Below are 13,961 nucleotides of genomic sequence, written 5' to 3'. Positions count from 1 at the left end.
ACACGAGGTCTCCACTAGTGCTGTGAGGGAAAGAGTAAAGTAAAAGAGGGATTAGGAGAGGAAACAAAGATCACTCCAGGAAAGGCACACAAAAGAGAAATTACGCAGAACCAGGAAAACACGAGATAGACAAGTTGCTTTTAAGGGTTAGAAATGAATGTGAAAATCACTAGCACAAAATCAAGAAGAACTCTGAAAACCAGTAGCAAGAAAAGTACTATTCCCCTAAACTTGGCTTGTTCATCCTTGTACAGCATCTTCAATAAAAGCAATCCTACCAAAAAAAAAAAAAAGTACTATTAATAATCGTCATGCATTGATGCACTTTGTATAGTTACTATCCCGAACAATTTACAGGTATGAACTCATTTAATCCTTACAATAACCCTGTAAGGTAGACTGTTATTTTCAAGTCCATTTCATAGATAAGAAAACTAGAGCACAGAGAGGTAAGTAACTTGTATCAAGTCACACAGCTAGCAAGTAGTACAGGTGAGTGAGATCTTAATCCAGGCAGCCTGGCTCCAAAACCCATACTCTGTATTCTATTGCCTCTGAAGTATGAGTTAAATTTTGACATTCAGTAAAGTTCCACAGAATGGGATTATCCATAGCTCATCTCTAGTTGAGTTAGGGTTGAGTAGAAAATCTATGGGTAATCACACTCATCTAATTTAATAATAAATCTAGAATGACGGAATGGTTTTACCTAGTCAGTGAATTATTGGGAAGGGAAGGTTCATTTAAGTTATATGCTCTCCAAGTCAATTGATCTGTGTGTGTTTTTTTTTGACATCTACTAATTTAAAAAAAAAAAAAAATCCTGCTACCATTTACAAGAAGCAAAATCAAAAAGCCAACCTCATCTACACTTAACGCTGCTGAAATTGTTAATTACTTCTCGGAAATCCAAAATTTCCCTTTGACTTTTAAAACAATAGAAACAATTTGTATGAAGGAATCAGATTTGCCATATCCCTTTGTCCAAAATTATCTCAATTGCTAATGACAAATGTTAAGTGAAGACATTAAACACAAGGCAGTATTTTGAGCTAACATGATCTCAGTTTTACTGAAGAAAAAGCTAGCGAAATGTTTACACTAGTTATCTGTTGAGTGCTAAGATTGTAAGATATGGTTCAACCGAATAGTAATATTAATGCTGTAGCGGAAAACCAGAATACTGGAAACTACCTGTAACTGCAATCCATAATATTTACATACTAGATATTTCTACTGGCTGGAGGCAAATAATGCTATGACATCTTTGCTCTCCACCAGAGGAGACAAGGTTCAAAGAAAACCACACAGTGCTATAACTTCTACTTTATTATACTATAAAACCCAATGTACATACGTAAACAATAAGGCACTGACCTGACCCTTTTTGTTTCTTTCCCACTATATTTTCAAATGATTTTGAGTCTTTATCTAAAGAGTAAACCACCATAATTTCAAGATTATTCCAGGCACAATGTTTTAATATTATGAGTTGGTCTTTTCCCAATAAGAAACACTTGACTGTTGCATTTTGCCAACAACCAATTCTCTATCACCAACTGGGTGTCCTCCAGTTCAATTCAACTCTGAGACTAACTACCTAGAATCAGTGCAAACCCCACAGGTTAAAGGGCTCCGTCCCACAGGCTGCCCCCTCTTCAGATGGCAGCTGCAAACGGGGTCCCAGGCTAGCCAACCAGAAATGCAGGGCTTCCCTTCATCTCCCTCAGGTTTGACCCTTTGCTATAATGACACAGAACTCAGGAAAGTGCTATACTTAGGAACTTAGGATTACTATAATTTTATTATAAGGAATACGATTCAGGAACAGCCAAATGGAAGAGAGGCACAGGGCAAAGGGGTAGGGGCCAGAGCTTCCATGCTCTCCAGACATGCCACCCTCCCAGCACACACACATGTTCACCAGTCCAGAAGTTCCCTCAGCCTTCTTGTTTCAGAGTTTTTATTGGAAGTTTCATTAGGTAGGCATGATGGGTTACGTTATCGGTCACTGGATATCCTTCTCCATTCCCGGAGATCAGGCGTAGGGCTGGAAGTTCCAACCATCTAATCATATAGTTGGTTCTCTAGGCAACAGGCCCCATCCAGAAGCTATCTGGGGGCCCACCAAGAGTCACTCATTAGGTTAAGATCTAAAAGGACCCATTATCAGTAACAAATACACTAACACTCAAGAAATTCCAAGTGTTTTAGGCGTTCTGTGCCAAGAACCAGGGACAAATACCAAATATATATAATTTTTATTATACTACATTGACTCAAAGTCCAGAGTCTACTAATTTATTTGTAAAGATGAAGTACTGAACAGTCTGGGAAAGATCAACTATTTTAACGTGTTTCCCCGAAAATAAGACTGGGTCTTATATTAAGGTTTGCTCCAAAAGACGCATTAGGGCTTATGTTCAGGGGATGTCATCCTGAAAAATCATGCTAGGGCTTATTTTCTGGTTAGGTCTTATTTTCAGGGAAACACGGTATCATAGGGTTCAAGGCAAAGATTCTGTTTCCCTCCTTTAAGTCTCCCCACTCCTACCCCACCCCTACACAGACACTGAGACGCACCAAGCCTATCTGCATAATTATTTCCATAATACGTAGGCACCTAATGTATACTAAACTACTTTCAAGGGGCTATTTTTCCTCCTTCACATAGGGTCACATTATAAGAAATGGAGAGACTAAGAAAACAGATTGCCGGAAGTGGCAGGGAGATGGAGCCGCTGGCCAGGCAGGGTTTTATAAACCACCCCAGTGCTGATCTGTGTGTTTTATTTAAAGACATTGCCCTGAACATCGACAGTGGGGGGTTCAGAGCTAGTCACCCCAAGATGTGCTTCTGTGGTTTGCAGATTGTTTTCAGCTAAGGGGAACTTTAACTGAGGGTTCAGGAGAAACTTCTGCCCCTACCTGGACTACCCAGAAGAAAAAGAATTAGGGGTCTTTCCCATAGATAATTTTGTTTTGGTCTATCTGTAGGGCAGGACAAAGTTCTATTTACTAAACAGCTGCTCTTATCATCCTGCAATGACCCTTTAAAGCCCCCAAGTGGGTTACCTCACCCCTAGCTCAAAATGTCTTATGTACCTCAACCCCCCGTTCTCTTCCTGAACCTCTCGTGCATGTGGGGTCTCTGACTCTCTCGTGTATGCGGGGTTCCCATACATATGTATGTATAAAATTTGTTTATTTTCTTTTGTTAATCTGTCTCGTGTCTATTGGATTATTAGACCAGTTGAGAGAACCTTGAAGGGAGAGGAAAGTTTCTTCCTCCCCCATAATGGCCCACACTGCCCTTGTGGAGGGGGACCAAAAAAAATAAAGGGTTCTATGTAAAGTAACCTCAAAGGGTGATCTGACTGTAAATTCCTAACTGGACAAATCATGGTGGGTAGTCATGCTTCCGGCCTATAATTTCTTTAGTGAAAGGTTTTAAGCCAGCGCTTTCCATTGTTCCTATGCAGCTGGGCTAACACACCTTTGCAATACCAGAAGCCATATCCCTAAGGGAGTAGTAACCCTCAAGAGGGCACATAATCTGGTTAACTATCCTGTAATCTAGTCTCCACCCTGCTTTCTCCAATCTTCCTTACATCATGTCTCCTCCTTAATTTCAAGTGCATAAAAGAAGCTGCCAAACTGTTATTCTCTGGAGCATTTGAGATGTTGCTTCCCGGACTATGTTATCAGTTTGGCTCAAATAAACTCTTATAAAATTGTTTCTGTCTATATATCATCTGTATTATAGTAAACCTATATACCATATAGGTTATATTAATTTTATTACTTACAAAGGATTATAATATTTTTTTGATCCTCCAAACAACTCTGAGCTGTATAAGAATAGATCTCACGTTCCTTCTCTCTCTCTCCCTCCGTTTCTCCCTCTCGCCTTCCAGATGAGAACACAGGAACAGCATCTTAACAGCCTTGCTGAAAGTACTGGTGCCATGTCTCAAACTCAGGTCTTTCTGAGCTCACCTCTGGGGCTCTGCCATCAGATGGCAATGCCCAGGGCCCCACCTGGCCCCGCTGGCCCCACGTCCTCCACGGCAGCCCTTCCTCAGCCCCTACAGAGTAAAGCACACAGGCAGCAGCTCCTCAGCCTCTGACCTCAGCCTCCGCTCTGCAGTCTACACCGGGTCTGCACTGACTTTTCCTTTCCTACCTCCACACCTTTGCACAGGCTGTTCCTTTTCCCTACACTCCACAGGTCCACTTAAAATGCCAAGTTTTAGGCTATTAAGTCTTTTCAATCTCTCCTATCAAAAGAAGTGTCTCCTCTGTGATCCCACGCAGCACTTTGTAATTCTCTGATTATACCAAACACACTGTCCGTTATTCCATAATGATTTGTTTTCATAGCTTATCTTCCACTTCTCAATTACAAGTTTGTGAAGGACAGAAACCAAGTTTATTGTACATTCTACTACCCACACAACACCTAAGAGCAACTCAAATTAAGGCCCTCATTTTTAAATGAGTTGCACAGTTTGTAAGAAATAGCCAAAAGTTTTTTTCTGAAAAGACTATTAAGACACCGAGTTGGCAACCATGCAGAGGAAATGAGTTTTACCTTCAAAACCCAGCTTGTTGGCTGTATTACCTAGCTTTAAGCAATGTCCAAGGCCTTTTCTTTTTTTTATCACTGATTGTTTTGTGTTTTGCCTTTAACAGAGAAGGAGGAGGATGCAAAGAATTGAGGAAGCAGCAAAAGCATTCAGGCCCTACAAACATATAGCACAAACACGCAAAGAAAAGTGAAGGAATGCCTGTTCATTAGCCATCTGCCACTTGACCAATGCCAGGAAATTCCGGGCTGCCGTTTTTTATGTGAATAATTCAGATGATTGTGTTGGAGACTTCCAGCTATGAAGAGCTGGTAGAACATTTGAAAATTAGTGTTACTGAGTTATATTGTGAGAAAGCCCAGTGAATTCTTCAAACTTCCACCCCTGACAGGAATCTTGGAAAATCACATTCTGTTTGTATATATGCATGGGGGAGGAAGGCTTGGCATAGTAGATATTGAAAAGAATTTCTTGTGTTTTAACCCTACCTATCACGTGACATTTTATGTACAGTTTCTTTATAAATCTTCAACCATTGCTAAACTTATCAGGCCAGTCAAGAAGGGTAATAGCATAAACTATCTTATTTGTTTTGGTTCAGGAAACTGAAATGGATTTCCTCTTAATATCTACCTCATGCAAAATTTTCTAAAAATCATTTATAAACTTAATGACATGTAAATTGAATTACTCCCTTCAAATATTTACTCTAAAAGCAAATGGACAATTTCTGAAGAATTCCTTGGATAACTGCCCATTTTCGACTAAAAAAAAAAATCTACAATCAACTTATAAAATGCCTTGGTTTTCTCTTTAAGTAGACGGACCTACAGGGAAAAGTGAAAAAACAATTTTTTTTAATATAAAACCTTCCTTTTCCCAGTAATGCTGAGATCGGAGTACATGCAATTTCACGTAACACAAAGAACACTTGAGAGCAATGAACATACATCTAGCTTTGGTTTCCCCTCATCTGTCACTTGAGCGAGACATTTCATTTCTCCTCATCTTGGCTGTTCTGTAAATCTGTTTCCTCATGTCTACAAAACAGAGAATATGGTAACCAGCTCCTCATAGTGGTTGCAAGAAAAACCTGATCAGCGATCAAACGTTTGGTCATGTCTTACATGCGCTGCTGCCTCAAGGAGCTCTAGTTAGAGAAAACAACCATAAATAATTAATTATATGTTAAATAATATGGGATGGATGCAACATGTATTCATGGACTCGACATATATATTCACAGGAGATAAAATCAGTAACAATACCTAGGGAAGGATTCCTGGAAGTGCTACCCTTGATCTCAGCTTGAGATGGCTGGAGAATAGGATATGGCTAGCCCACAAGGAGGGAAGGCAGTTTCAGGGTAAGAGAAACACAACCCACCTCTTATCTCTCCCACTCACGTTTGATCCGTAGGCAGCATCCGCTGGGAATGTGCTAGAAAAGCAAATTCTCCAGTCCCTTCCAAGACCTAATAACTCAAATGCCCTGGGGTGGGGCCCAGTGATCCTTGTTTTAACCAGTTAATTCCGACCCACACTCAAGTTCACGAACCACTGCTGTAGTCTTGCTTGCTCTCACTTCCTCTCCTCCATGACCACTAGGTTCTCTTCACCTGGCTAATGCTGGCATTTTTAAAAGTTTAAACTTCATTTCCTCTGGAAAGTGTAGCTGAACCTGGACTGGACTCTCGTCCTAATCCCAGCCTCTGGCCCTGTGCCATACTTTCTTTATCAAGGTACCAATGACACTTTATCCTTATTGCTCATTTAATTATCTTCCCTGATAACCTGCTAAATTAATAAATAAGTTAACTAATTAATGCATGAAACAAAAGTATAAAGAAATGGTATAAAGTATTATGGAATATTATGTGTATATATATATATATATATATATATATATATATATATACATACACACACACACAGACACACACACACACACAGACACACACACACACAGTTAATAGGTGCATCTGAAGTGCTGCCTATAGAAATACAACTGAATTTCGTTTGAAAAGAGCTTCATGAATAAATTTTGGTTTTGAAAACCTTTGCACTTAAAAATTTCATGGACACTTCCAAATGTATCAATGTCTCACCACACTCACCTGATAAGGCAGTGCTTGCTGACTTTTATTGTCATTCTTTATTTCTCCAGGACCAGACTTTTCCACCTCAGGCTTCTGGAGCAATAAGGCCTATAGAGACTGGCAGACAAAGCAGCCTCTCACCAGTTAGGAAGGGATGGGAAAAGGAGACCACAGCTAAGAGTTGTGGGTGAATCTTAGAAAGCCCAACTCTTTGCTTTATTATACAGAAAAAATCCTTGGGCTGAGGCAGAACACCTGGATTCCAGTTTTTCCCTCCTTTCTTCCTTCCTTTTTTCCTTTCTTCCTTCCAATATTTAAGTGTCTGCTCTGTTCTGGGTTCTGTGATTGGATCTGAACCTTGAAAACACTGACCAAAACACACAGAACCTCCTTTACCAAACCGAATGGTCTGCTCCTCTGCTACTTCTACGGACTATGGCCCTTCGTGAATTGCACAGGCCACTGAATCTCTCAGGCTCAGTTTTATTACAAGATGACCAGCAAGTCCCCTCTGACTCTAACATCATATGCCTAAGAAGAACACAATCAGTCTCAGAAGTCATTTAGCCAAAGTCATTCTTCTCAGGGCCTGCTCAGCCTAGATCCAGAGCTGAGAAACCAGACCCTGGCGCATGAGGACCAAGGGCACGTGTAGACCAAGGAGCTTTGCCAGCTGGGTTCACTTCAATGGAAAGCCGGCTCTGACACAATGGGAAAAGTCCTAGGGAAAGTAAAGAAACCCCACTTAAGTCCTGGCTTTGTTTCTTCATCTACTAAATAAGAAGATTTGAGGAGATGATCAAGGTCCCTTCTAGCCCTGAGGCTACAGGATTCTACTTCTAATTCTAATTTGTGTTTTTTTCCAACACCACCAAGCAATTAACTCAATTCTGACACTATCTGCCTGGAGATAGCATCAGACCCCCTAGGTTAGGGCTTAGATCTACAAGACTGGCCCCATCTCACACACTTCAGATGCCAATCACAAGTCCAGGTTGCCACCTGTGCTTCTGACCAACAGGCTATAGACCGCAAGTGCCAAAGACCCCCTCTTGGGTTCAATTAATTTGCAAGAGCACCTCACAGAACTGAGAGAAACAGTTTAGTTACTGGACGGCTGTTTTATTATAAAATGCTACAACTCAGGAACAGCCGGATGGAAGAGATGTACAGGGCAAGGTAGAAGGTGAGAGCAAGGACAATGAGCTGTACGCTCTCCTGGGCTCCTCTCATCTCCACAAGTTCACCAACCTGGAAGCACACCAAGTTTAGTTCAGAAGTTTTTATAGAGCTTTAACTTCAGCCTCCCAGCCCTCCTTCCTCCCCGACGCAGAGGCCAGGGGGTGGGGCTGAAAGGTCCAACCCACTAATTGCTTTCAGGTGACAGCCCATCCTGCGGTGTCTAGAGGTACCACCCTAAGTCATCTCATAAACATACATTCAAAAGGATATTCTGGATAATCAAAAAAGCATGCCAACAGGATAACTACATTAAATCTCAGAGAAAAACTCAAAATCATGTGACTATATTATTTCCCCGAAAATAAGACCTAGCCGGACAATCAGCTCAAATGTGTCTTTTGGAGCAAAAATTAATATATTATAAAATTAATAAAATTATTATAAAAATTAATAAATTATAAAATTAATATTATATTATATTATAATTATATTATACTGGGTCTTATATTAAAATAAGACCAGGTATTATATTATATTATTTTACTATAAGACCGGTTCTTATAATATAATATAATACCTGGTCTTATTTTACTATTAGACCCAATATAATATAATGTAATATAACATAATATAATACAATATAATATAATACCGTGTCTTATGTTAATTTTTGCTCCAAAAGATGCATTAGAGCTGATTGTCTGGCTAGGTCTTTATTTCGGGGAAACACAGTACCTATAGATGGACTGGCTAGAGATAAACCAACTGGTGAATCTTCCAAAACTCTTCCAAAAGAAAGTGTCACACTCTACCCTTATAAAGGTAATGGTTTCTTTCCTTTCTATTTCTCTCCTTCCTCACCTAAGTTGGATAGCTAAATGGCTCAGCCCCACATACGCCCTGTGTCCCAAGAGAACCCCCTGCCAAGACTACTGCTCCCTATTCCTGCCCCCAACCCTAGGGCCTGGGGCACTCCCCAGTACTGCTTCCTCAAAACCACCTGCCCATTACACACCAGCATCAGCATCCAGGGCTCGAGAGCAAGAGGAGAGAGGGGGTCTGAAAGGAAAATTCTGGAGCAGTTAGGAACTTTGTCCCATCTCAGAGCTTTGAATGGTTAGTATTTGCTTAAGAACAAAATAATATATTTTTAGCACTTACTACGTGCCAAATACTGTGTCACACATTTTTTATCTCCCATCCAAGTACTAACCAGGCCCTGCTTTAGCTTCTGAAATCAGACAAGATCAGGCACGTTCAAGGTAATATGGCCTGTAGGCAATGCATATTTCATCAGGAAACAATAATCCATGAGACAACTCTGCCATATTTTCTTCATAATACAGATGAAGAAAGTGGTTTAGAGATTTCTTCCCCCTGTACAATAGGCACTTTATCAGCAAAGGAATGCAGTTATACATAGGGATGTGCAAACCAAATGGGGGTACGAGAGTCAAGGAGAGCTGGTGGCAGCTTAGAATCCCGGGGTGAGCAAAGACAAGAAGGTGGGGCCTTGGGATATCTTGAAGGGGTAAAAGAAAAACAGTTCCCCCGAGTTCACTTAGTTTGGCAAAAGGATCCTCAAGGTGAGACGAAGGGGCTCAGGAACTCGGTTTGCTTTGGGTATCTGCCACCCTCTACCCATCCCTCCCTTACCAAAAAGTCCCTTGGGTGGATTCTATTTCCTTTCTCCTTCACAAAGAGAGCTGTGTCAATAACTGGCAGAGGAAAGCAGAGGAGAAATCTGGCCCAACTCCTCCATCAAGTTACCATTATAACGGGCAACCATCCCGAAAGACACCTAGAATAAACAAAACCTCAGCTTTTCCCAGATATCTTTATCTTATCAGATTCCACACCAGAATACCGAAATGGTGCTTCTTTTCGTGAGGTGCCACTCAGGAGTTATTTTCTCCATAGGATATTTTCCTATGGTGAGCAGTTGTGCTGTTGGCTGCCCACAGACACGAACAGATGAGTCATGGAAGAGGAAATGCAGGACCATAATCCCTTTTCTGAAAACCTGGGGGTCAGATGTGCTTCAGAGGTCAGATGTGCCTCAAATTTCAAATTTCGTGACTCTAGAAAAGTAATGAAATGCATTTAGCACACACTATGTAAAACTCCGAAGTCAAACTCATTAATATAACTGCAGCAGAACTTAGCAATATTCACATTAAGTGAGATAAATATGTACTATAGAATCTCACATTGGTTCAGGTTAGGGTTTACCACCAATGGAGTATGCAAAAAAACTTTTGGTTTTCAGAGATTTTCAGATTTCAGAATTGTCCATAAAGGATTACAGACATGTGCAAATGGCTCAAATATTAGGAAAAATAGTGAACCTATTAATAATCAAAGACATACAAATTAAAACAATCAAGGTACCAATTTTCTCCTTACAAATTAACAAATACATTTTTCAGCGAAAATGCCAACAGTGTGAAAAATGAGTCCTTTGACCACTGCTGTGAGAACATAAACGGGGACAACTTTCAGGTCACCAATACTGATGTCATCAATGCCTCAAAAACACAAATACCTTTGACCCCAAAAATGCCTTTTCAGGAACCCATTTCCTGGGAAGCCATGGATATGTAGACAAAGCTTCACACTTAGATGTTCATTGAAACAGGGAGTTTTAAAATTCATTTGAAAACAATTAGCAATAACTGAAATCTCCTAAAATGGAGGCCCAATGAGGTAAAAACGCAGTGAATCCATATAACAGAATATGATGCAGCCATTTTTTTTTGAGTGTCGGGAAATGGGGAAAAAAACCACAATGTATAACATTAGGTGAGAAACACAGGATAGAAAATTATATTTGCATCATGATCTTATCCAAGTAAAAAACAGAGAGAGAAGACCAGAATGAAATGAACTAACAGTGGTTGGAGGCCTTGGAATAATGAGATCAAGGGTGATTCCCTCCCGTTTCCCCCAAACTTTAAATCTGGTGGGGAATTTTCCAACATTACCGAAAGCCCTGTATTTTAGCTGAGGGAAAATGGCTCAAGCACGAGCTCCAAGGAGTGCTTTCTCAAAATATTCTGTCTGCTGACAATGTGGATGTACAGCTGGGTAGCCACCTGGCCAAAGGAGAACCCAGAATTTAATAAAGCTTATCTTTAGCATCTAAATGAGGAGTCAGGAGGCTGCATGCAGCCCATGCAGCCCACACAGCCCCGAAGACAGCACCTCTCTTTCACCAGCCCCCGTACCTTTCCCGCCTACTCCTTTATAGAAGGCAGTGCCCGCTGTCTGGCAGAGAACTAATAAGCCCAAAGGTTGAGTAACCAGAGAACTTAAGGGCATAAATAAGCCAAGATGTGGAAAATCATCCCTTCTAGCGCTTGTGGCATCTAGTTTCCAATGCTGCTACTACGGTAAGAGAGAAATTTAATGAGATTCTCCTACTAGGCAGGAAGTAAAAGGCATGGCCACTGCCTACTGTGAAGTTATCCGTCCTTCTTTTCTCTGCTTTCCACCTTCTTCTAATAACCACATGCTTACATTTTTATAATGTCCTGAACTCCCTGTTTTAGAATCTCAACAAGGCTGCTGAGGTTGATTTCTGTTCTATTTTCTCTCCAGGCAACACTAGGCACAGTCGAAAGAGAATGAACTTTGGAATCAAGCTGGCTAGGTTATCAAAGATAAAGATATATCTACAGATAGATACACACACACACCTCCTAGTAGTTCTGCTTCTCTGATTAAATGCTGTCTGATGTACTAGCTATGTGATGCTGGGTCAATTGTTTAACCGCTCTGGGCCTCAGTTGCCTCACTGAAAATAACAACTTCCTAGGGTTATGAGAAATAAGTATTAAAATGCATATGAAGTGTCCAACTTGAAGCTTGGCACATAGCAGACACTCAACATTACTTCCCATGACTTTCCCCCAACTTTCCTAAAACATTCCCTACAAACCTTAACACTGTCTGACTGGTCAGACACAGGCCTCAAGTCACTCTGGCCAATTTTACTCTGTACCTTTTTCCTTTTTAGATACCTCATTCTTCTAGTGTCCACTTTCATCAAAAAAGTTACTGTGTAATTAGATGAGAACTTTCTTCATCACATTCACGTCTTCAAGAGCTGGGTGTTACTCAGAGACCCAGGGAAACACAAACTTACTCTAGGAATGGGTTTCTTCAGCTGATGGCTGACTACATGCATCACGTGCTGAATTTTAAATAATTTTACTCCCAGATTAAGCTCTTCAAATTCTAGAACAACTGACTCTAGCCCTCTAAGTACAGCCTCGAGTCCAATTTGAACCTGGTTATGCACCTACCTGTTTCAGCAATGAAACACCAGCTGAAAACCAAAATCTCCCATCCAATAATACATGTCACTAGTTACCATCTCCCCTGGGGGTGGATGGTTGAAGGAAATACAGGTCTGCTAATAAAGACTCAGGAGATATATTATCTGTAGCATTTCCTTCCTAACATGTTTTGGCTTCTATGAAAAAGTGAAGGCCAAAGTGATAAGCCAGTTTAAAAACTGCAAGTGATTGGATTGGAATCTTCTCAGGAATGAAGAACAGTTGTATGTGTTTTCATGGAGGAGACAGTCACCGTTGGAAGGCTGCCAGTTGCTTATAATTTGGACCTGAAGAGGAGCTGCTCAAGCTTAGAGGAGCTTCCTGACATAGATTCCAGGCCGTGGTAATCCCAGTTGGCCAAGAAAGTATCCGGTTATTATTATTTTTAAGCTAATGCAGTAAGGAGGCTATAAAAGGGGGAGAACAGAAGTAGGGAATCCCTGGTTGTCTATGGTTATAAAAACAAGAGGGTGAGACAGGACTTTCTTAAAAGTTACATGTCCTCTTAGATTTCAATTAAAAACTCCTGCTCCAAGTTCATCACTGGGGACAATACTTCATCATCTCAGCTAGAGGCTTCCAGCTCCAACCACAGAAGGTGTCTGTGGAATCGACTCAAAGAAGAAAAAAAAATGTAAGTTTACAAACGCGTCTTCTCTGTTTCCAAGGCTGATTTACACAGGATATATGGGAAGAAATCTGAAATCCCCAACCTGTTACAAGAACTCATTAACCACTAACAAATGAAAACTTGGAAAGGAAATAAACTGAAACTCCCCAAGGTTTTAAGATATAAAAAGGGGAGGAGGCGGTGACAGCGCACCAGGTCCCGTGTCACGATCTTCCGCTCGCGAGGCTTTTGAGGACAAGAGCGGCAGGAAAGGGGTTCCCTGGGCTCTGGGGTGCGGGGCGGAAGGGCACACGACGACGTCAAGGCCAGGCCTGTCCCTACACCCCGGACAGCTCTGAGGTGGGGGTGGGGGTAACAGGTCCTCAGAGGAGCAGGCGAAAGGAGTGAAGGCGGGAGCCCTGCAGGCGGGAAGGGAGGGACCGGAGCCGTCGCCACGCGCCACTCTCAGCCCGGCCCCGGACAACCAAAGTTCAGCGCCGGGATCCCGTGGCTGTGCCAGGGCGAGAGCAGCTCGGGGAGCAGCAGGGCTGCTGTGCAGATCCCTCGCTTTCTCCTGCGCTCCCGGGCCCTGAAAGGGCACTCACCCGGGGCCACGAGCGGCGAACTCACGGCGCCTCCCACAAAGACAGCAGTGGCGACGACGGCAGACCCTGGGAGTCCCTGCGGAGCCATCGCGGCGTCCCTTCGCCCTCCTCCCCCGGGGCGTCGCGTCCCGGGCTCTGGCTGGCGGCGCAGCTCTGGGGCTGGCAGGCAGAGTGACAGAGCTCGGCCCGGCGCGCTACGAACCCCGCCCCGCCATATGGATCCTCCCCTCCAGTCCCACCCACTTCAGCTCCGCCCGGCTTCTCCCCGCAAGCCCTAGGCTCCGCCTTCATGGGCGCGGCCCCACCACGTGGCCCCGCCCTCGGACACTCCCACCTCACTCTGTCCCCGCCTTTCTCCGTCAGGCCCTCAGGCCCGCTTCCTCTCCAAATCCGGAGGCCGCTTCAACTGCCCGGATTTGGCCGTTGCCCTGCCCGTAAGACCCGCCCACAGCGACCCGGCCCCACCTCTCCCCGCCCTCTTAGACCCCTCCCACCTCAGCCTGGCTCCTCCTCTTCTGGCCGCGGCCCCTCCCTTTC

General features: G+C 42.6%; 1 protein-coding gene across 1 annotated transcript in view; it reads right to left on the bottom strand.

Annotated features, from left to right (window-relative positions):
• The window catches only part of RELL1 (RELT like 1), a 54,470-nt gene extending 40,838 nt beyond the window's left edge, over nucleotides 1-13,632 (bottom strand). Inside the window, exon 1 of the mRNA XM_033106540.1 lies at nucleotides 13,425-13,632. Within this exon, the coding sequence (XP_032962431.1) occupies nucleotides 13,425-13,512 (88 nt within the window). The 5' untranslated portion in view covers nucleotides 13,513-13,632. The remainder of the gene's footprint in view (nucleotides 1-13,424) is intronic.
• Between the last annotated feature and the right edge of the window lie 329 nt (nucleotides 13,633-13,961).

This window comes from Rhinolophus ferrumequinum, chromosome 5 (genome assembly GCF_004115265.2).
Source record: "Rhinolophus ferrumequinum isolate MPI-CBG mRhiFer1 chromosome 5, mRhiFer1_v1.p, whole genome shotgun sequence".
Classification (NCBI taxonomy): domain Eukaryota; kingdom Metazoa; phylum Chordata; class Mammalia; order Chiroptera; family Rhinolophidae; genus Rhinolophus; species Rhinolophus ferrumequinum.
The sequence above is the reverse complement of the archived record's forward strand: the minus strand, read 5'-3'. Positions and strand labels throughout refer to the sequence as shown.